Source organism: Chiloscyllium punctatum, chromosome 38 (assembly GCF_047496795.1).
Source record: "Chiloscyllium punctatum isolate Juve2018m chromosome 38, sChiPun1.3, whole genome shotgun sequence".
Lineage (NCBI taxonomy): Eukaryota > Metazoa > Chordata > Chondrichthyes > Orectolobiformes > Hemiscylliidae > Chiloscyllium > Chiloscyllium punctatum.
This window is the reverse complement of record NC_092776.1, coordinates 44,142,293-44,167,110: the sequence shown is the minus strand read 5'-3', so window position 1 is coordinate 44,167,110 and position 24,818 is coordinate 44,142,293. Positions and strand designations below refer to the sequence as shown.

The window sequence follows — 24,818 nt, the reverse complement described above, 5'->3', positions numbered from 1 at the left end:
GATGGGCTGATGGGTGACAGATGGGAGTTTAATCTAGATAAATATGAGATGCTACATTTGGTAGGGCAAATCAGGGCAGGACTTGTACACTTAATGCTAAGGTTCTGGGGAGTGTTGCTGAACAAAGAGACCTTGGAGAGCAGGTTCATATTTTCTTGAAAATGAAGTTGTAGGTGGACAGGGTGGCAAAGAATGTTTGGTACACTTGCCTTTATTGGTCAATGCATTGAGTACAGGAGTTGGGAGGTCATGTTGTGACTGTACAGGACATTGGTTAGGCCACTTTTAGAATACTGGTTCAATTCTGGTCTCCCTGCTATATTCTTAAACTTGAAAGAGTTCCAAAAGGGATTTAAAAGGGTGTTGCCAGGGTTGGAGGGGTGATATTAGAGGCTTATAAAATCAAGGAGGACATGGATAGGGTGAATAGTCAAGATATTTTCCCATAGGGTGAGGGAATCCAAAATTAGAGGGCATAGGTTTAAGGTGACAGAGGAAAGATTTAAAAGGGAGCTAAGGGGCAACGTTTTCATGTAGAGAGTGGTGAGTGTATGGAATGAACTGTCAAAGGAAGTGGAGAAAGCTGGTACAATTACAATATTTGAAAGGCATCTGGATGCACATACAAATTGGAAGGGTTTAAGAGTATCAACTGGGAAGATTAATTTAGGATATTTGTTCGGCATGGACAAGTTGGACCGAAGGGTTTGTTTCCATGCTGCACAGCTCTACAACCCCACTATGACAAACCAGCTGTCTTTCCCTAGAAGGAGGGAGTTCAAGAGTAGGGGCTATATTTTTAGGGTGGGAGGAAAAGGATTTAAAGAACTGAGGGGAACTTCTTTCAAAAAAAAAGTGATGTTTGTGTGGAATAAACTTCCGGACAAATGGTGGATATGGGTACATTACAATATTCAAGACTTTTTGGATAAGTACTGAATAAGAAAATTTGGGAGGGAATTGGACCAAGCACAGGCAGATGGGATTAGTTTAATTTAAAATTATGGTCAGCATGGACTGGTTGGACCAAAGGATCGTTTTCTGTGCTGTACGACTATGTCCACTGGCTTTTCTCTAACTTGCTTATTACCTCTTTAAAGAATTCTAACAGATCTGTCAAGCATGACTTCCCCTTGACAAAGCTCTACCACACTTCCAAGTATTCCACAATCTGATTCTTATTAAGGGACTCTAAAATCTTACCTATGTCAAAGGTCAGACAAACCAACTTATAGTTTTGTATCTTCTGCCTCCCTACCTTTTTAAAGAGGGACATTACATTAACCACTTCCAGTCCTCTTGGACCCTCCCTGACTCCAGTGATTTCTGAAAGATCACCAAGCCTTCACAATCTGCTCAGCTCTGTCCTTCAGAACTCTGGGGTATAGCCCATCTGGTCTAGGTTATTTATCCACTTTCAGCTTCCCTCAAAACCTTCTCTTTAGTGATGACCCCTACACTTACCTCTGCTCTGATTCTCAAAATTCTGATACGCTACTGGTAACTTTCACTGTGAAGACGGATGCAAAATACCTTATTCAGTTCTTCTACCAATTCTTTGTTCCCTTTTATTATTTCTCCAACCTCACTTTCCAGCAGTCCAATCTCCACTCCTATTTTTCTAATATCTATAGATCTCTTCCAATTTTTTTTTTAAATTGCTAACTAGCTTACCCTCCTATTTCAACAACTTCTCTCCTTATTTTTTTTTTAACGTGCCATCTGCCAGTTTTTAAAAGGTTTTCCACCTAGTCTTCACATTTGCTTTTATGCTGTTCCCGACTACCTTTATCAACCATCGCTGCCTCATCCTCCCTTTAGTATGTTGCTTCCACCTTGGGACGGATTTCTGCAGTGTCTCCTGAATTGCTGCTCCATCGGTTTTCTCCACTTGGTCCCTCTTCCAATCAGGTCTGGCCAGTTCCTCCCTCTTGTCTTTATAGTTACCTTTACTCAATTCTAATACTACTAGATCGGATTCCAGTTTCTCCCTCTGAAACTGCAGGGTGAATTCTATCATAGTATAGTCAGTGCCCCCAGAGCGTTCATTCACCTTCAGGTCCCAAATCAAGTCAGCCTCATTACAAATCACCAAATCCAGAAGTGGCCATTTCCAACTGGGCTCTACCACAAACTGCTCCAAAAAGACTACATTCCACAAATTCCTTTTCTTGAGATCCACTACTAACCTGATTTTCCCAGTCCCTCATGATTACTGTAATAGAAAATGCATGTAAGAAAGGCACTCTCTCCTGATTTATTTCCTCCCCCCACTTCCGGAGTACTGCTAGGAGGCTTGTACATAACTCTCATTAGGATCTTTATCTCTTTTGTGATTCCACACAGCTCTATCCACATAGATTGTCTTCTAAATCTATATTCCTTCTTGCTATCAATGTATTTTATTTCTTACTAACAAGGTAGCTCCCTGTGTGTTGGAAGCAGAATATTAAACCAGTAGCATTACAACAAATCTTACAGATTCTCTCGGAACCTAACAGAATGGGGAATGTAGCTTAGGATAGTCCAGATTTAAAGAATCTGCTCCATTGTACAAATTTAAGTTATTAAACTTAGTAAATAGAGTTATCTGAGCTTCCTGTGGCCTGCCACCTTGTTCTCCTCGCCAACATCTGTTTCAGCCTTGCTGCGGTGCTTCAGCAAGGCTCAGTACAAGCTGGAAGAACAGCATTTCATTTTCTACTTGGGGGCCTTCAGGACTCTATATATAGAGTTCAAAAACTTTCCAGCCTGAGCACCTTCTCCCATTTCCTTACCCCCAAACTCCACACACCAGACTTTATCACATGGACTGCTATCACAAATAACCCACTGTCAGTCACTAGTGGTCCCCATTTCCAGCTCTCAGGCTGACCTTTACCTATTCCTTTATCTGCTGAACTGTTTTCTCTCTCTCTGGGTTCCAAATCCATTATTATAGATTTCTCCCCCCATACCAGCATATATACCAATCTTTTCCTAGCTAAAATCAGTCCCAAAATTCCACTGGACCAAAATCATCTCTCTCAACAGACGCTGTCAGACCTTAGGAGTTCAAGTAATTTCAGTTTTTGCCCCTGTTTTTAAACTTCAACTGGAAATAAAAAGGCCAAAATTCAATTTGTCTTCTTAATTACTCACTGCACCTACATGCTAACGTTGTGTGCTCCATGCACAATAACACCCAGATTCCACTGCACTACAATTTCAGGAGTCTTTCCCCATTTAAATAAATGGTAAACCTTTTGATTCTTCCTACCAAAGTGCATGACCTCACTTTCCTACATTAAATGTCTTCTTACATGTTTGCCCATTCAGTTATGTATATCCCCATACAGATTCCTTATGTTCTCATCACAACATGCCCTTTCATCTATTTTTGGATCTCAGCAAATGTGGATACACTCAGCTCCTCCTCCAATTAATAAATATAGATACAGGAAATAAGTAAGGCCCCAGGACCGACCCTTGTAACATTCTAATAGCTATGCTTTTCAAATCTAGACACCGTCTTCTGTGCAGTAACCAAACCTCAATCTATTCTAAAACATTGTCAATACAGTGAGTTCTTACCTTGTGTAATCATCTTTTGGGGCATCTTATCAAATCCTTTTCAAAAATCCGAATGTATTACACCTGCCTGTACCCCCTTATGAATTCTACTTGTTATATTCTCAAAGAACTCTTGCAAATTTGTTACACATAGTCTGTGAAAGGGAAATTCGTTTGATTGTATTAAGCTTTTCTAGAATGTCCCATGGATTCTAGCATTTTTCCCCAACAGATGTTAGGGTATCTGGCCTATAGTTTCCCAGTTGCAGGCTCCCTCCCTTCTTGAACAGAAGCATTACATTAATGGCTTTCCAAACTACTGCAAGCCTCCAGGATCTAGTGAGTTCAGAATACACTGACAAATGTTCCACTATCTCTGTAGCCACCTCCTTTAAAACTGTTAGATGCAGGGCATCAGGTCTTGGCAACTTGCCCCATTAGTTTGCCAAATTCTGTTCCTCATGATAACAATAACTACTGCAGCAATCGTTTCATCATGCAGAAATTGACAAGCTCCTCACAATTACAGTGTCCAAACACGAGAAGCTTATTGCCGATAATGAACATTAAAACAAAAAGGAAAAAGTGATCAATGCTGAGAACTAATATTCACAGAGGAAAGATTAATTTGTTAATGTAAAATTTAATTTGGAGAGAACACTTGGAGCAATGACCACAGGAAATAAAATATTTGAATGAAGCCTTAAAATATCTCAATGGTAAACTTGTGGAACAATCTAAAAGATAGATCTTAATCAAAGTATTAGAAGTCTCGAAGTATGAAAAATACATTAAACAGGGAAAGGAATTGCTGATGAACCAGAACAATTACTTGAATGAAGAGATTAAAAATCAAAATGGGTCATACAAGTCATTAAGATAATTTTGAAACTGGTTTATCAGATATACATGCGCTCCACAGTGATTTGAAAAGGAGGAGAAAATATCAACCAAAAGAGGACATGAAGTGAATTGCAGAGAAGACTAAAAATATTGTAAATGAAAATGTAAGTCCAGAATGAGGAAGCCACGGATATTGCTCAAAAGATTAAAAAAAAAGGCACATCCAGAATGGGATCAGGAGAGAGAAAAAAAAATCTCGAATTGATCAGTGATTAAAAGGAATGAAATACACTTATTTGAACTCAAAAAGCATTGCAATAAATATACTTGAAGCAGCAGAAAGGGATTTTGACCTGAAGAGAGAAGTAATCATTTTGACTAAAACTGAGAATTTACTAGGTTTCAGTTCAACAAATTAACTTAAAGGTGGAGTTACATTTGCAGCTGACAATTAACAAATGGGCTGTGGACTTCACAGGACACGTTCTCTGCAGATATCAGAAGAACAGCATGGAAATAAACAAGTTTTTTTTAGAAGAAAAAAACCTGTAAATTGTTTTTCAATACTATACCAAATACAATGTAAAACTTGTGTTACTGACCATATCACCAGTCTGGCCAAATTTAAATCAATTACTGGAAGAATGGGACTAAAAAAAAAAATCAGTATACCTCTTCATCCTCATGTGGAACAGAAGTGAAAAATAAGCTTGTAACAACTGAAATTATAAAGAAGTGTAAAATAAGTTATGGCAGCCAAAAGCATTAGTTTGAACTATGCTGTAACATTTAAAAAGTGTAAATTCAATGTTGAGAACTCAATGTTCGATCAAAAGGCTTTCATTGCAGAAAATTCTCAAATTTTATTTGCACTCTCACTCCTGAATTAGAAGATTGAAGTCTGGCTTTACCTTAGTGACTTGTGGACAATCTAGGTTGATATTCTGAAGTGTTACTGAGCTGACATGCTGCATGCACGTAGATAACTGTCTAATCATCTCAGATGTGAAAAATCACAACACCAGGTTATAGTCCAACAGGTTTAATTGGAAGCACTAGCTTTCGGAGCGACGCTCCTTCAACAGGTGATAATGGTGGGCGCAATCCTAACAGAATTTATAGCAAGAATTTACAGTGTGATGTAACTGAAATTATAAATTGAAAAATTGATTGCCTGTTAAGCCTTTCATCTGTTAGAATACAGTGATAGTTTCACTTCTTTCATGTGAAAAATCACAAAACCTTTTTTATATAAAAAAAGTTTGCATTCTTGGGTTAGCTGTTAACAATGGTGATAGCTAGACAATATGTTGAAAGTGTTGGCCCCCTGTGTTCTCAGATATATGCCATGATGTTTCGATTGATTCTAATCTAAAAAGTGAGAGAACGGAGTTTTACATAAATTCATGCAGTTTGAGCTCAGTTCTACATGAATGCATGCAGTTTTTGAGCAAAGTACAATGTAACCAGAGCATACAAATTCCTAAAACACTACTCAAAAGATCAACAAGGAGGTTGTTCTGCAATCCTAGTCAATATCAATTCCTCATCCAATCAGAAACAGATTATTTGGTCATCAATTTCATTTTTTATTATTTGTTTGAAGATGTGGACCTTGCTGGTTAGGCCAACATTTATTGCTACCCCCCAATTGCCTCTGAGAAGATTGGTGAGCTGTCTTCTTGAACTGTTGCTGCACTTGGATTGTAGGAACACAATGCTATCAAGAACGGAGTTCCAGGATTTTGATCCAATGGAATGGCAGCAGAGTTTCAAGGCAACCTGGCATGTGGTTTTAGACAATAGACAATAGGTGCAGGAGTAGGCTATTCTGCCCTTCGAGCCTGCACCACCATTCAATATGATCATGGCTGATCATTCCTAATCAGTATCCTGTTCCTGCCTTATCTCCATAACCCTTGATTCCACTATCCTTGAGAGCTCTATTCAACTCTTTCTTAAATGAATCCTGAGACTGGGTCTCCACTGCCCTCTGGGGCAGAGCATTCCACACAGCCACCACTCTCTGGGTGAAGAAGTTTCTCCTCATCTCTGTCCTAAATGGTCTACCCCGTATCTTTAAGCTGTGTCCTCTGGTTCGGTACTCACCCATCAGCTGAAACATGTTTCCTGCCCCCAGACTGTCCAATCCATTAATAATCTTATATGTCTCAATCAGATCCCCTCTCAGTCTTCTAAACTCAAGGGAATACAAGCCCAGTTGTTCCAGTCTTTCAGCGTAAGATAGTCTCGCCATTCCAGAAATTGACCTCATGAACTTACGCTGCACTCCCTCAATAGCCAGAATGTCTTTCCTCAAATTTGGAGACCAGAACTGCACACAATACTCCAGGTGTGGTCTCACCAGGGCCCTGTACAGCTGCAGAAAAACCTCTTTGCTTCTATACTCAATCCCTCTTGTTATGAAGGCCAGCATGCTATTAGCCTTCTGTACCTGCATGCTTACCTTCATTGACTGGTGTACAAGAACACCCAGATCTCGCTGTATAGCCCCTTAACTTAAATTGATTCCATTTAGGTAGTAATCTGCCTTCCTGTTCTTGCCATCAAAGTGGATAACCATACATTTATCCACATTAAACTGCATCTGCCATGCATCTGACCACTCACCTAACCTGTCTAGGTCACCCTGTAATCTCCTAACATTTCACCCTGCCACCCAGCTTAGTATCATCAGCAAATTTGCTAATGTTATTACTAATACCATCTTCTATATTATTAACATATATTGTAAAAAGCTGTGGTCCCAGCACTGATCCCTGCGGTACCCCACTGGTCACTGCCTGCCATTCCAAAATGGAGCTGTTTATCACTACTCTTTGTTTCCTGTCAGCCAACCAACTTTTAATCCAAGTTAGTACTTTGCCTCTAATACCATGCACCCTAATTTTGCTCACTAACTTCCTATGTGGGACTTTATCAAAAACTTTCTGAAAGTCCAGGTACACTACAACAACTGGATCTCCCTTGTCCATCTTCAGAGTTACATCCTCAAACAATTCCAGAAGATTGGTCAAGCATGATTTCCCCTTCATAAATCCATGCTGATTCTGACCTATCCTGTTACTACTACCCACATGTGTCGTAATTTCATCCTTTATAATAGACTCCAGCATCTTTCCCACCACTGAGGTCAGACTAACTGGTCTATAATTTCCTGCTTTCTCTCTCCCACCTTTCTTAAAAAGTGGTACCACATTAGCCACCCTCCAATCTGCAGGAAATTATCCAGAATCTATCGAACTCTGGAAAATAATCACCAATGCATCCACGATTTCTCGAGCCACCTCCTTTAGTACCCTGGGATGTAGACCATCAGGCCCCGGGGACTTCTCAACCTTCAGACCCAACAGTCTCTCCAACACCAATTCCTGCAAATATAAATTCCCTTAAATTCAGGTCCTTCAGCCACTGTTACCTCCGGGAGATTGCTTGGGTCTTCCCCAGTGAACACAGATCTGAAGTTCCAATTCAATTCTTCTGCCATTTCTTTGTTCCCCGTAATATATTCCCCTGCTTCTGTCTTCAAGGGCCCAATTTTAGTCTTAACCTTTTTTTGCCTTTCACATACCTAAAAAAGCTTTTACTATCCTCCTTTATATTGTTGGCCAGTTTACCTTCGTACCTCATTTTTTCTCTGCGTATTTCCTTCTTAGTAATCCTCTATTGTTCTTTAAAAGCTTCCCAGTCCTCAGTTTTCCCACTTATCTTTGCTATGTTATACTTTTTCTCTTTTAACTTTATATGTTTCTTAACTTCCCTCGTCAGCCATGGCCACCCATGCCTCCTCCTAGGATCTTTCTTCCTTTTTGGAAAGAACTGATCCTGCATCTTCTGCATTATACACAGAAATATCTGCCATTGTTCCTCCACTGTCATCCCTGCTAAGGTATTGCACTATTGAACTTTGGCCAGCTCCTCCCTCATAGCTCCATAGTTCTCTTTATTCAACAGAAATATTGTCACTTCCGATTGTACCCTCTCCCTCTCAAATTGCAGAATGAAGCTTATTGTATTATGGTCACTACTTCCCGATGGCTCCTTCACTTAGAGTTCCCCGATTAATTCTGGTTTGTTGCACAATACCAGATCCAGAATTGCCTTCTCCCTGGTAGGCTCCAGCACCAGCTGTTCTAAGAATCCATCTCGGAGGCACTCTACAAAGTCTCTTTCTTGAGGTCCAATACTATCCTGATTCTCCCAGTTTACCTGCATGTTGAAATCCCCCATAACAACTGTAGTAACATCTTTGTGACAGGCCAATTTCAGCTCCTGATTCAACTTACATCTGACATCAGACTCCTGTTTGGGGGCCTGTAGATAACTCCCAAGAGGGAGTTTTTACCCTTAGAATTTCTCAGCTCTATCCATACGGACTCTACATCCCCTGATTCTAGGTCCCCTGCGTGAAAGGGACTGAATGTTATCTCTTACCAACATGGCCACCCCATCCCCTCTGCCCATCAGTCTGTCCTTACGATTGCACGTGTAGCCTTGAATATTAACTTCCCAGGCCCTGTTCACTTGGAGCCACATCTCAGTTATCCCCACAATATCGTATCTGCCAATTTCCAAAAGAGCCTCAAGCTCATCCATCTTATTTCTAATGCTTCGTGCATTCATATATAGTATTTTTAATTTGTTACTGCCCTCACCCTTTTGGAGGGGAAAAGGCAGGTGGTGTTTTTCCAAGCACTTGCTGCCCTTGTCCTGATTGGTGGTAGAGGTTGCAGGTTTGAAAGGAACTGTAGGAGTTGTCTTTGTGAATTACCACCATGTGTTGTGCACATAAAACACACTACTGTCACTGCATGGCAAGGGTGAAGGGAATTAATGTTCAGGGTAGTGGATGGAGAATCAATCAAGTGAGATGCTTTGTCTTGTTCTTCAATTCTTTGAACCTACATTCAGGCAGTAGAGAGTATTCCAAAACACTGCTAACTTGTGCCTTGCAGATGACAAGATTCTGGACCTCTGACCTGCTCCAGAAGCCACTGTATTTGTACGGCTGGTCCAGTCCAGTTTTTGGTCAAAGGTAACCCCTAGAGTCTTAATAATGTGAAATTCAGTGATGATAATGCCATTGAATGTTAAAGGATAGATGGCTAGATTCTCTCTTGTTGGATATGGTTATTGCCTAACACTTGTGTGGCACAGATGCCACTTGCTTTTTTCAGTACATTCCTGGAAATTGTAAAGGATTCACTGCACACGGACACTGACTGCTTCAGTATCCAAGGAGCTGCAAATGGTGAATACTAAACCATCAGCAAGCACCACTTCTTCTGACCCTATGATGGAGTGAAGGTGATTGGTAAAGCAGCTGAAGATGATCGGGCTTAGGACACTACCCTGAGGAACTCTTGCAGAGATATCCTGGAGCTGAGATGATGCTTCTTTCAAGGTGGTAGAACATTAGGATTCTCCAGCCAGAGCTCATCTGCTCCTTGCATTTCTTTTTTCTCTTGTGTTTATCCCTTTTTCTTTTGTGGCGATGCTCTGAACCCCCAGCCTCAGTGTGGACATGGCATAGGCTCAGCATGGAATTCCAGCCTCGAGGTGAAGCTTGCATGGTCTGGAAGGCCAGGTACTGACAGACTGAGGTGGGAGGATGGTTATTCTAATCTTCTATTTCTTTCTCCTAAAAATTTGTACCTCAGAACTAGTACCCAACGACCTTTGTGCCTAAGATGGCACCATAAGTAGCAATATGAACTTTCCACTACTCATTTGAGTGAGAGACAATAACGCTAACTCTAACAAATGATGGTCTTTCAACAATCACACCTTTGTGCACGATAGGACTCCAACAGAAAAGCTTTCTCCCAATTCCATTTCACTCCAGTTTTACTAGCACGCTTGATGCCACACTTAGTCAAGTGTGCCCTTCATGTCAAGCACAGTCACTTACACCCTACTTCTGCAATTCTGCTCTTTTGAACATGTTTGAACCAAGGCTGACATGAGACAGGAACTGAGTGGCCCTCGTAGAACTCAAACTTAGAATCACTGAGCAGGTGTTGCTTGATAACACCTTCCAACACTTTACTGATGACCAAGAGTAGACCAATAGGGCAGTAACTGGCTACATTAGATTTATCTTGCTTTATGTGCAAATGACATCTCAGGCAGTTTTATACTGTCCATTTCAGGTAGATGTCAGTGTTGTAGCTACAATGGTACAGCTTGGCCAAGGGTGCAAGACTTTCTGGAACAATTCGCTAAGTCTTCACCACTAATGCTAGAATATTGTCAGGACCACGTAGACTTTACAATATTCAGTGTCTTCAGTCATTTCTAGATAAAACATGGAGCTAATTGAATTGTTTGAAGACAGGTATCGGTGGTGCTGGGGACTGCCAAAGGAGGCAGAGATAGATCATCCATTCTGCACTTCTGAGTGAAGACGAATGCAAACATGCAAACCTCTTATTTTGCAGAGATGTGCTGGGCTCCCCCATCGAGGGTGGGGATGTTTGTAGAACCTTCACCTCCTCAGCTAGTAGTTCAATTATCTACCACCATTAATGAATGAAGTGGCAGGATTGTTGAGTTTACAGTCTGAGCTGGTGGTTGTGGGATCAATTAGCCCGATCTCATCACTTGCTGCTTACAAATGGTTCCGTATTGTAGCATGTTTTGAGTATGCCTAGTGCAGCTCCTAGTATGCCCTCCTGGACTCTTAGAATCAGATCTGATCTCTTTGGTTGATGGTAAAGTGAGGATATGCTGGTGCCTTGAGGTTATAGATTGTGAGCAAATCCAATCTATTGTAGCTGATGGCTCACAGCACCTCATGACGTCCAGTTTTGACTTGCTAGGTCTGTTAACAGTCTGGTCGTGCCACACAACACAAGGGAGGGTATCCTCAACGTGGAGTCATAACTTTGTCACCACAGGGACTGTGTGAAGGTCATGTCCACTGATACAGTCATGGACAGAACAACTGCAATAGGCAGACTGATGGGAACCAGGTCAAGAGGATTTTTACCTAAGACCTGCTGCAAACCTAATCCAGCAGCTATGCTCTTTGGGACTCAGCCAACTCAGTAGTGGTGCTCCCAAGTCACTTTTGGTGTTCAAGTCTGAAGTTGCCTACCAAGGGATCATTGTATCCTTTCCATCCCACCCCATCTGCATTTCAGAGAGACTATTCCCTCTGCGACTCCTTTGTCTGATCCACGACCCCCACCAGCCCACATCCCACTCCCTGCACCTTCCCTACCAATGCAAGAAATGCAAAGCCTGCGCCCACACCTCCCTCCAAGGCCCCAAAGGATGCTTCCACATCCGACAGAAATTTACCTGGACTTCCATAAACGTCATCTACTATATCCATTGCACTGGGGTGGCACGGTGGCTCAGTGGTTAGCACTGCTACCTCACAGCACCAGGGTCCCAGGTTCGCTTCCAGCCTCAGGCAACTGTCTGTGTGGAGTTTGCACATTCTCCCAGTATTTGCATAGGTTTCCTTCAGGTGCTCTAGTTTCCTCCCACAGTCCAAAGATGTGCAAGTCAAGTGAATTGGCCATGCAAAATTGCCCAGAGTGTTAGATGCATTAGTCAGAGGGAAATGGGTCCGGGCAGGTTACTCTTCAGAGGGTCAATGTGGACTGGTTGGGCTGAAGGGCCTGTTTCCACACTGTTGGGAATCTAATCTAACTACACATGGAGTCCTGTCTACCCTATTTAGAGGAGGCAACAACTTGTGGATCATTTCAGAGAACACCTCTGGGACACCCGCACCAACCAACCCCACTGTCCTGTGGCTGAACATCTCAACTCCCCTCCCACTCCAAAGGATATGCAGGTCCTGGGCCTCCTCTATCACCAAAGCCTAACCGCCCAATACTTTTCTGCATTGGGACCATTCCACCACGTGGGATCAATGTGGATTTCATTAGGTTTCTTCATTTCCCCACCCCCTCCCTTATCCCAGTCCCAAGCCTCCAACTCAGCACCACCCACTTTACCGGCCCTCCTTCCCTCCCACCTGTCCTTTCCACCCTCCTCTCCGACCTGTCACCTTCACATAACCCCACCTTTACCTATCACATTCCCAGCTACCTTCACCCCAGCCCCACCCCACTCCACTCCCATTTATCTCTCAGCCACCCCTGGCCCACAAGCCTTTCACCAGGAACGAGGCTTATGCCTGAAACATTGATTCGCCTGTTCCTACAATGCTGCCTGACCTGCTGTGCTTTTCCACCATCACGCTCCTGACTCTGATCTCCAGCATCTGCAGTCCTCACTTTCTCCTAGTTGATTGTGTATTGGTATGGTGATTTTTGTAGAATTAACAGGGCCAGGTTTGCTGTTGTCTCCGGTGCATAGGTCAATGTCAGGTGCTCTGTCCAATATTTTTCCTTTCTTTGAACTTTGCAGAGATTTGAGATTTGATGCACCTGATTGAAATGACTAGAGACCAAAAGGACAATAACCAGTTAACCACATCACACTGGGTCTGAGTCACACATGGACCAGACTAGATAAGGATAGTAGATTTCCTTGCTTATAAAAAGGACATTAGTCAATGAAATGGGTATTTATGACAATTGGTAGTGGTTATGTGGTCACATTAGGCTAGCTTTTTAATTCCAGTTCTTTTTTAAAATTCAAGTTTTACCATCTGCCATGGAGAAATTCAAGCCGATATTTCCACAGCATTAACCTGGGTTTTAGAATTTTAGCCATCGACATTACCTATATGCCATCTATACCATCTTCCCAAATCTGTTGTGCATTTCAACACTGAATAAGTTTCAAAAATATTTCATTGGCCATGAAGCACTGAGGAGTATTTTGGAAATCCCAAAAGTTATCGAAGACACTAACTAAATGCAGGTTTTTTTTTAAAACTTTCAACGTGAGCTTATTTCATTTTCTCATATTCAAAAGATTGTTTTTCCAGGGTTTTCTTCCACCCAGCCTAACCATTAGTCAAATTATACACTGAATCACTCCTAATTGCTTTTGATCAGTGTATTTTATAAATCTATGAAAGCAATCTTGTATAAAGATAGATAAAGAAATTACTTATTCAAAGTGGATAAAAAATGGACTTTTAAGTCAATGTAAAAGCAGTTTCAAAATAGCATCAGAAACTCAAAACACTACAACAATCAAACTTTATTTGTTTTAAGAGGAAACTTGCTCTGATTTCAAGTAAATAATATTATTAAATTATCAAGGGACAACTTCCAATGCCATGGAGTTGGAGGTTAATTACTTTGGACAGACACTGCTTTCTCAAACAGGTTTAGGAATGCAAAAATCAAAGCAGTTCAGACATAAGCACGACACGTGTTAAATATGCATACATTAAATAATTTCTAAAAGATAAGATGCAATTCCCAATGGAACAATGCAGTCTCAAATCACAATGAATAAGCAGCACTACCTAGAATATGCAACTACTTACCCTCTGTCGATTCTGATTTGGAGCAATTTATCAAAAAAGGAATGATGAGATAATGAATGATGAGACAGTCAAAAGCCACTTCAAGCAATCAGAAGGTTGTAAAATGTTGCCACTAAAGGTACTAGGTAATGGTAATGGTAATGTATAGTACAGAAATAGTTTTACAAAAATGTCATTTTATTTGAAAAACAAAATGATTCTAACATCCAGGAAATTGTAAGAAGAATAAAGTAAAAATGAAATGAACTAATACTTTTCTTAAGAGTATAAGTGACTTAAAATAATGAGTCATCTTGATATAAATCATCTTGTTGCATGGTACTTAGGGACACCTGCAAAAACAAACTTTCAAAACTTGCTTACTTCTCAAGGAGTATCAGAGCTGTGCTGGGATTCACCCTCAGATACTTGGATGTAGCTTGTCCATAATCAGCTAGATATGTTGACCAGTCCCACACCATAAACAGGTCAAGGAGCTGCAAAAGACAAATAAACACATGGTACTATTACTTTTAATACAAGTGCTGGCATAATTGTGATTTTCTTCTTGAGATTTATTTTTCAAACCAGCACCAAGCTGCAAGGAAAGCAACTCATGGTGAGATAGTAAGGTTGAATGGAAAGCAGGTTACTTCAAGTCTTTTTACACACAATTAGTTGCATCTAACATTAATCCATTGTTAGAAGCTAATTTGAATCAAAATACTGTGCATGCAAAACAAACTTCTCCAAATTCCAAGTACTGTATGTCGCCAAGTCACTTCAAAACAAAGTCAAGACCTCAAATGAACAAACTTTGAACAGGACAAGTGTGAACAGTCTGCTTCAAATGCCCATTTATTTCTTGATGAGCCTAATCCAGATATTGAGCAGGCATTTTTACTTTGGTATTTGGGTTCTAGGAGGGCAATGAACTGGAAACCTAATACCTGTTAGCATCAGACCCACTTTTAACTGCACCTTGTATGCTACTGGCCAATGAAATTTACTTTTCCAGGTCTTGACTTTGGTTCAGCATCATATTTTATCCCTGTGGCTACCTGCCATGATTTTTCTGAATATTTGAGGTGCAAAGTAATGACTCAGTTTTTGAGTCAATATCAGCAGTTCCTTTCAACAGCATCTTAATTCCTGAATTACTTCTGGCAAAAACATTCAGTATTGACTAACATTTGAATGAAGTATTTCAACAATGCTGAATATACAACTAATATGAAACAACTTCCTGTTTGATTGCAAAAGTGGGTGTTAAATAATCCTTCGCACTATATTTAAAAATAAAGAGGGCACAGCACTGTACTGGGGTTCTGGGTCATATCACACCATCAACCAATATGAAACCAATTAGCTGTTCATTCATCACGGCTGTTGTAGGATATCTTTAGGTGACTGTGATAGCTGAGAGACTGAGTATTGTTACACAGGGAAAAACTGGGCTGGAGACTGGACAGTTCATTGTATGCTTGTGGAACAGATGCTCAATAATGTAAACAGTGATGGGTTCATCCTCTGGAGTGGAGTCAGAAATAAATTTTCCTGAATTTTTTTTTACCCTAAACGGTTTTGGTTTCCAACTTTTCACTTCTCCAAAGAGATTATATGCAACCAGATGGATAGGAAGTATCTGTACTGTGATGGGTAAGGGATCAAGGCTGTTTATCAAGCTGATCAACATGCCCTATCTGCCATGTTTAGATGCACATGTAACAAATTAAGGGTTCATTAAAAAAAAAAGTCAAAGAAAGACGTATGCAGATCATTATAGGCTGAAGAATCCTCCTCTTATATTACATTGTAACATTGAAACTGCAAAGGGAAATGGAATAAGCCTGATGTTCAAGTGGTGGAGTACTTATCCTTCAACTAGAAGGCCTAGAATCCTAATTTGGAGCTGCTGGTCATGTAAAACTTGGTTACAAGGGTCAGTCAAGTGCATTTGTAGCCCAGATTCCAAGTTGAGCAGTGCACATCAGCATGGTCCCCATCTGCAGAGGAGTGAAAGACAAATATATCTAAAATCTCATGAAACACATAGCAAGTGACTGACCATAGGTCAAGTTGGTTACAGGTAAGACTGTTGAACTCAACACTGCCACCACTGCAGAAAAAACCTGCAGATACAAGGTTGGACTCTTTGGTCATCTAGCCTGTCATCTTCGATTTCCAGTTTGGTGATTGAGGGAGATTTCTTTTTTAGGAATATGGATCTGCACATGTAATGCTACAACCTGCAAGGTTACACAACAAGTTGCTGCTAAGTTATTGCTGTGGAACTGAGCAAAAAGAAAGGGATGATCACCTTATTGGGACTGTACTACATACCTCCCAACAATCAGCAGGAAATTGAGAAACAAATTTGTAAGGGGATTTGGAAGAATAATAGGGTGGTTATGGTAGGGGATTAACTTTCCAAACATTTTAGGACTGCCATAGTGTTGTTAAGGGTTTAGATGGAGACGAATTTGTTAAGTGTGTACAATAAATTTTCTTATTCAGTAAATGGACAAACCTACTAGAGACGGTGCAAATATGACCTACTCTTGGGAAAGAAGGCAGGGTAAATGACGGAGGTGTCAGTGGGGAGCACTTTGGGGCCAGCGACCATAATTCTATTAGTTTTTAAATTGCGAAGGAAAAAGATATACCTGTTAAAGTTCTAAATTGGAGGAATTTAGAATTTTGGTATTAGGCAATAACTCAAAAATTGATTCGGGGCAGATGTTCACAGGTATAGGGGCGGCTGGAAAATGGGAAAGCTTCAAAAATGAGACAGGAGTCCAGACACAGTACGTTCCAATTAAGGTGAAAGGCAAGGCTGGTAGGTGTAGGGTATGCTGGATGACTAGAGAAATTGAGGTTTGTCAAGAAAAATAAGCAAGTATGTGTCAGGAATAAACAGAGATTGAGTGAACCTTTAGAATACAAAGGCAGTAGGAGTATACTTAAAAGGGAAATGAGGGCGGAAAAAAGGGGACATGAGAAAGCTTTGGCCAATAGGGTTAAGGAGAAACCAAAAGGGATTCTATAAATACACTAAAGACAAAAGGATAACTACGGAGCAAATAAGGTCCCACAAAGATCAGCAAGGCTGAGATGGGGGAAGACACTAAACAAATATTTTGCATCAGTGTTTACTGTGGAGGAGGACATGGAAGATATAGAATGTGGGGAATAAATGGCAACATCTTGAAAAGTGTCCTTATTACACAGGTGGTAGTCTGGACGTCTGAAAATGCATAAAGGTGGATAAATCCAGAGGACCTGATCAGGTGTACCCTAAAACTCTGTGGGAAGCTAGGGAGGTGAATGCAGGTAGATAGGAGAGTGAAGGCGGCAATTATATGTTTTCCTTTAGAGCAATGAGTATAGAAGTTGGGAGGTTATGTTGCGGCTGTACAGGACATTGGTTAGGGCACTTTTGGAAAAGTGTGTGCAATTCTGGTCTCCCTCCTATGAAGGAGGATGTTGTGAAACTTGAAAGGGTTCAGGAAAGATTTACAAGGATGTTGCAAGGGTTGGAGGATTTGAGCTATAGGGAAAGGCTGAATAAGCTGGGGCTCTTTTCCCTGGAGTGTTGGAGGCTGAGGGGTGACCTTAGAGGTTTATAAAATCATGAGGAGTATGGACAGGGTAAATAGACAAGGCCTTTTTTCTGGGGTGGAAGAGTCTAAATCTAGAGGGCATAGATTTAAGGTGAAAGGGGAATGATTTAAAAAGGGACCTAAGGGGCAACTTTTTCATGCAGAGGATGGTGCGCATACGGAATGAGCTGCCAGAGGAAGTGGAGGTAGCTAGTACAATTACAACATTTACAAGACATCTTGATTGGTATATGATGGGCCAAATGCTGGCAAATGGGACAGATTAGGTTCGGGTATCTGGCCGACATTGACGATTTGGAATGAATGGTCCGTTTCTGTGGTGCACATCTCTGTGACTCTAAGACTCCAAGTGGAATTAGAGTGAATGGCTAGTTTAATCAGTTGGTGCAGAGGGCTGGATGGCCTTTATTCCTCTACTGTAACTTTATGACCACAAATGTCAAGGAATGCTGCATATTCCATCAAATTCATACTAGTTTTAGATAAAAACTGCTTATGCTTGGAGTTTTGAGAGAAAAAAAACTTTGACCATCAGATATGTTGTACAAAACAACATGAAATGTCACGCCAGCACATCAAGGATTTCAGTGTGCTGATTGTGGGAGACAATGATAAGACAAGACAGAAGACTTGACATGCTGGAATGGTAATAGGATTCAAAATATTACCCATCACCATCATCTACAAAGGCTGGCTGGCCAGTTGAATTCGCAGTCTTACAGTAGTTACTATGTCCTACAAATACATTCCAGCACAATACAAAAATTGTTATGCAAATTACAAATGAAAGCCTTGGGTCATTTACGTTTTTTTAGGGCTTCATGCACCAATGCACTGAAATTCAGATAACTGCACACACACTGAAAGAGGCTGGTCTGCAGAATGTGTCATAGGTCTTTCACTATGCATGTGCTCCTTCAGAGCTCATCTCGGTAATTACAGGTCCGTCATCTTAACATCTGTGGTGGGGAACTCCTGGCCTTTAAAGATTAAATTATCATGTATCTACGTAGAAAAATATCTTAAAAGAAGCCATCATAGAATTCAAAAGGAAATATTGTACATGACAGATCTCTTTTGAGGATGTAACGGATATGGAGATTGGGGAAAAACCAGGAACCTACAGAAATGTTAGGCAACTGAAAGTATCAGTCAGTGCAGAGCAGATCAAGAGGTGTGAAATAGGATGGGAATAGAATGTGGGGTTAGGAATTGGTTAGAATGTAGGAAAGAGAGCAGGAATTCAAGGAAGATTTCCCCAGAATAGTTGGGTGATAGTTGATTCCTACAAAAGGTTAAATTTTATGGCAAATTGAACGTAGCAATGATTTGGATAGGGAAGAGAGAAAAAATCTGATAACCAAAGTCAGAGGCATATTAATTCTTTTGAAGACCAACAGGAGCTGAGAGGGAATGGATGGCAGGAGGACACCAAAGGAATTAACCCTAGGTTATAGAGTCAGAGAGTCATAGAGATGTACAGCATGGAAACAGACCCTTCGGTCCAATCCGTCCATGTTGACCAGATATCCCAACCCAATCTAGTCCCACCTGCCAGCACCCGGCCCATATCCCTTTAAACCCCACCTATTCATATACCCATCCAAATGCCTCTTAAATGTTGCAATTATATCAGTCTCCACCACATCCTCTGGCAGCTCATTCCATACATGTACCACCCTCTGCGTGAAAAAAGTTGCCCCTTAGGTCTCTTTTATATCTTTCCCCTCTCACCCTAAGCCTAAGCCCTCTAGTTCTGGACTCTCCCACCCCAGGGAAAAGACTTTGTCTATTTATCCTATCCATGCCCCTCAATTTTGTAAACCTCTATTAGGTCACCCCTCAGCCTCCGACACTCCAGGGAAAATAGCCCCAACCTGTTCAGCCTTTCACTGTAGCTCAGATCCTCCAACCCTGGCAACATCCTTGTAAATCTTTTCTGAACCCTTTCAAGTTTCACAACATCTTTCCAATATGAAGGAGACCAAACTTGCACGCAATATTCCAACAGTGACCTAACCAATGTCCTGTACAGCCGCAACATGATCTCCCAACTCCTGTACTCAATATTCTGACCAAGGAAAGCATACCAAATGCCTTCTTCACCATCCTATCTACCTGTAACTCAATTTTCAAGGAGATATGAACCTGCACTCCAAGGTCTCTTTGTTCAGCAACATTCCCTAGGACCTTACCATTAAGTGTATAAGTCCTGCTAAGATTTGCTTTCTCAAAATGCAACACCTCGCATTTATCTGAATTAAACTCTATCTGCCACTTCTCAGCCCATTGGCCCATCTGGTCCAGATCCTGTTGTAATCGGAGGTCACCCTCTTCGCTGTCGACTACACCTTCAATTTTGGAGTCATCTGTAAACTTACAAACTGTACCTCTTATGCTCGCAGCCAAATCATTCATGTAAATGACAAAAAATAGAGGGCCCAGCACCGATCCTTGTGGCACTCCACTGGTCACAGGCCTCCAGTCTGAAACACAACCCTCCACCACCACCACAAACATCTTCTACATTTGAGCCAGTTCTGTATCCAAATGGCTAGTATTCCATGAGATCTAACCTTGCTAATCAGTCTCCCATGGGGAACCTTGTCGAACACCTTACTGAAGTCCATATAGATCACATCTACTGCTCTGCCCTCATCATTATCCACTTTTAACGGTTTCAAGACAACCAGCACTTCCGCCTCTGTAATATGCAAATTTTGCAAGATGTCACCATCCATTTCCCTACAGCCTATATCTTCCATATCCTTTTCCACAATAAATACTGATGCAAAATATTTATTTAGTGTCTCCCCCATTTTCTGTGGCTCCACACAAAGGCTGCCTTGCTGATCTCTGAGGGGCCCTATTCCCTCCCTAGTTACCCTTTTGTCCTTAATATATTTGTAAAAACCCTTTGGATTCTCCTTAATTCTATTTGCCAAAGCTATTTCATGCCCCCCTTTTGCCCTCCTGATTTCCCTCTACTCTAAGGATTCACCCGATCTATCCTGTCTATACCTGACATATGCTTCCTTCTTTTTCTTAACCAAACCCTCAATTTCTTTAGTCATCCAGCATTCCCGATACCTACCAGCCTTCCCTTTCACCCGGACAGGAATATACTTTGTGGATTCTTGTTATCTCATTTCTGAAGACTTCCCATTTTCCAGCTGTCCCTTTACCTGCGAACATCTGCCTCCAATCAGCATTCGAAAGTTCTTGCCTAATACCGTCAAAATTGGCCTTTCTCCAGTTTAGAACTTCAACTTTTAGATCTGGTCTACCCTTTTTCATCATTATTTTAAAACGAATAGAATTATGATCGCTGGCCCCAAAGTGCTCCCCCACTGACACCTCAGTCACCTGCCCTGCCTTATTTCCCAAGAGTAGGTCAAGTTTTGCACCTTCTCTCGTAGGTGCATCCATATGCTGAATCAGAAAATTGTCTTGTACACACTTAAATTCCTCTCCATCTAAACCCTTAACACTATGGCAGTCCCAGTCGATGTTTGGAAAGTTAAAATCCCCTACCATAACCACCCTATTATTCTTACAGATAGCTGAGATCTCCTTACAAGTTTGTTTCTCCATTTCCCCCTGACTATTGGGGGTCTATAATACAATCCCAATAAGGTGATCAACTCTTTCTTATTTCTCAGTTCCACCCAAATAACTTCCCTCGATGTATTTCCGGGAATATCCTCCATCAGCACAGCTGTAATGCTATCCCTTATCAAATATGCCACTCCCCCTCCTCTTTTGCCTCCCTTTCTATCCTTCCTGTAGCAATTGTATCCTGGAACATTAAGCTGCCAGTCCTGCCCATCCCTGAGCCATGTTTCCGTAATTGCTGATATCCCATCCCATGTTCCTAACCATGCCCTGAATTCATCTGCCTTCCCTGATAGGCCCCTTGCATTGAAATAAGTGCAGTTAATTTATTAGTCCTACCTTGTCCCTGCCTGCCCTGACCTGTTTGACTCACGTCTGTTCTCAGCTGTACCCATCTCAGATTGATCTCTTTCCTCACTATCTCCCTGGGTCCCACCACCCCCCACCTTACGAGTTTAAATCCTCCCAAGCAGTTCTAGCAAATTTCCCTGCCAGTATATTAATCCCCTTCCAATTTAGGTGCAATCCGTTCTTGTACAGGTCACTTCTACCCCAAAAGAGATTCCAATGATCCAAAAATGTGAATCCTTCTCCCATACACCAGCTCCTGAGCCATGCATTCATCTGCTCTGTCCTCCTATTCCTGCCCTCACTAGCTCGTAGCACTGGGAGTAATCCAGATATTACTACCCTTGAGGACCTCCTTTTTAAATTTCTGCCTAACTCTTCAGAATCTCAACCTTTTCCCTTCCTATATCATTGGTTCCAATGTGGACAATGACCTCTTGCTGGCCCTTCTCCCACGTGAGAAGGTTCTGCACTCTCTCTGAGACATCCTTGATCCTGGCACCAGGGAAACAACACACCATTCTGCTTTTTCTCTGCTAGCCACAGAAACGTCTGTCTGTACCTTGGACTACAGAATCCCCTAACACAATTGATCTCTTGGAAGCAGTCATACCCCTTGTTGCATTACAGCCAGTACCTGGTATTGAGACTTGGCTGTTTGTGCTACGTTCCCCTGAGAACCCATCACCCCTACATTTTCCGAAACAGCATACCTGTTAGAAATAGGTATATCCACAAAAGACTCCTACCCTAAGTGCCGACCTCTCTCACCCTTCCTGGAGTTTACCCATCTATGTGACTGTATCTGAGACTTTACCCCCTTCCTACAACTGCCATCCATCACATGCTGTTGCAAATTCCTCATTGCTTCTCTCTGTCTCTCCAACTGATCCACTCGATCGGATAAGATTTGCATCCAACAGCATTTATGGCAGATATAATCCGCAGTAACCCTTAAACTCTCTTTAAACTCCCACATCTGACAAGTAGTGCATATCACTGCAAAGGCCATTTTTGCTCCTTCACAATCTACAGACCCAGAAAATAACACTGTCTTATTCCTCTACAAACACTGCCCCAGGTTAAATTAATAGCTATGGCTTATATTTTAAGTTTAATCAAGAAACTTCTCTCCAAAAATATATAATCAAGAAAGAATCCACTATACCCACTACTGCAGCCTTTCTATTGGACAGACCTAAACCAACAATTAACTTATCTGATTCTGTGCTGTGAACTTCGCCCAATAGTCCCTCTAAGATTACTTGTGAATTTCACTGTTTGTTAATTTTCCCAGATGCACTCCGATGTCCAGCGATACACGAATTCAAACAGCAAAGGCGGTAACTGTGCAGGTTCTCTCTGTCTACTGCACTGTCCTCATCACATGCTTCCTTTGTCTGCTCTTCTCCCTTTTAAACTGCTGTTGTTTTGACTTTTTTCCCAAAGTTCCAAAACAATGCAACAGCATATAGGTTGATGATGATGTAAAAAAAAAGTAGAAAAATGGCAATAGGAGGGGTAAACAGGACTAAAACCTGACAGAATAAAAGCCATTATGAACATATTTGAAAATTTGATAAAAGGTTCGATGAGAAAAGCATTTGAAATATAGAAACAAAAGCAGAAACTGTTGGAAAAATTCAGCAAAAATTCAGGGTTGTATTCGTGGAGAGAAAACAGAGTCAATGTTTTGCTTCTAGTCACCTGTCTTCTCTGCTTTTTCTCCACAGATGCTGCCAGACCTGCTGAGATTTTCCAGTAATTTGTTTTTGTTTCAGATTTCCAGCATGCATAGTTCTTTGATTTTTTTTTGTTCAATGAAATATAGAAGTTGCTCATTTATTTCTTTGAGCTTAAATCACTTCAAAACAAAATAAGTCATCTGTATATATGAAAGAAAACTAAAGTTTGAGCGATAATTATGCTTTCTTTTATAAATTGGCAATTCTAAAACCTAAAGCAGCTTAGTTTTCCTGGTCTACCAGCTCAACCTCCTTCTTAACTACTTTAAGGAATGGAGTCCTAGAATTGCACAATTCGCAGACATGTCAGTAAAATGATGAAGCACCTTGCTGTAGTAAACAGCTTCTTTGGGCAAGACAGGAAAAGATTTGGCCTTTGGCACTTATTAAGCAATTAAAGAAAGGTACTGACAATAGTTACATAGACTACCAAACATCCATGACCATCCTCTCCTCCAAATGGAAACAGGCGATGTGGTGTGTTGTGTTCTCTCAACATTTTTGTTGTTAGGAAGTGGGGGGGGGACGGAAGGAGATGAGGAATGAAACAAAGTCAGGGATTGAAGTATAGCCTCTAAAATGGAAAACGTATTTTAAAACTATTGTTTTGTATATTCTGCTAAATTGAGAATGTCAAGTCAATGAATGCATGAGTTAGCTATTGTCTTCTGACAAAAACTACCCTTTCAAAAAATTTCTACTACTTGTGCCTCATTTTCCATTTCTATTGGCACACTATGTTGCTACTAAACCATAAATCACATATTCACACTTGTTAAAGAGCCGAGAATCAAAACAAATTCAAATACAATCAACAGTAGGTACAAATATTGAAGAGGCCATTTCAAATTCCAAGTAAATTAAATGTTGGCATTTTCTTGAATTTCTTAGGACATTATGTCCATAAACAGTTTAGCATAAATTAACTGCAATAAATTTTGCTATAATCACAAACATGCAATTAATGCAATTGATCAAAGCTTGCCAAAACAATAATACTATAATTTGCAATATATTTTAATATACTTTACAAACACTTTCAGTAACAGTACAGCAAAACTTTCACATTTAAATTCAGGGATAAATGCCAAAAATAGGACACCAAGTATTTAAGCAGTATTGCCGCCAGAATTTATTAAAGCACAATACTGATCATGGGAAATCTTTGAACTAGATTTTTTGAACTCAAACATACTCTAGTGTTTAATTAGGGTTTTGGAATTTCTAAATTGGGGTTGTATCCACAGAATATTTTTTAACTGTAATACACAGCATGAAGAACAGGCGATCATTGGTTCATCTTTAATGGAAGGAACAATTCAAGCATAAGAGCATCATATAACAAAATCTTTTGGAATAAATGTACAGGTGCAATTGCTTTCTACAGCTATAACTAATTGGTGTCACTGCACTAAATAATTTTATTAGTAATGGTGTTCAAAATCAGTACTTATAAATTCAGTTGTGCAAATATATAGTATGTAACAGATTTTAAAAATTCATAATTCATTATGTTGCTGAAAACAGTGTACAAGAAAATTGTGATACTGCGTCAGCCAAGTCAGAGAAAAGGTTCCATAAAATTACATGAGAGTATACACAGAGGATGACTGGAATAAATTAAAGCATTGACTTTATAATTGATTATTTCAAATAAAACTAACTGGC

At 40.7% G+C, this 24,818-nt stretch overlaps 1 protein-coding gene across 5 annotated transcripts in view; it reads right to left on the bottom strand.

Moving 5' to 3' along the window:
* The window catches only part of LOC140463573 (exocyst complex component 6-like), a 193,151-nt gene that overhangs the window by 5,768 nt on the left and 162,565 nt on the right, over window positions 1–24,818 (bottom strand). For all 5 annotated transcript variants that reach the window (XM_072557753.1, XM_072557754.1, XM_072557756.1 and 2 more), the window contains one exon: window positions 14,204–14,316. In XM_072557753.1, the coding sequence (XP_072413854.1) occupies window positions 14,204–14,316 (113 nt within the window). The remainder of the gene's footprint in view (window positions 1–14,203; window positions 14,317–24,818) is intronic.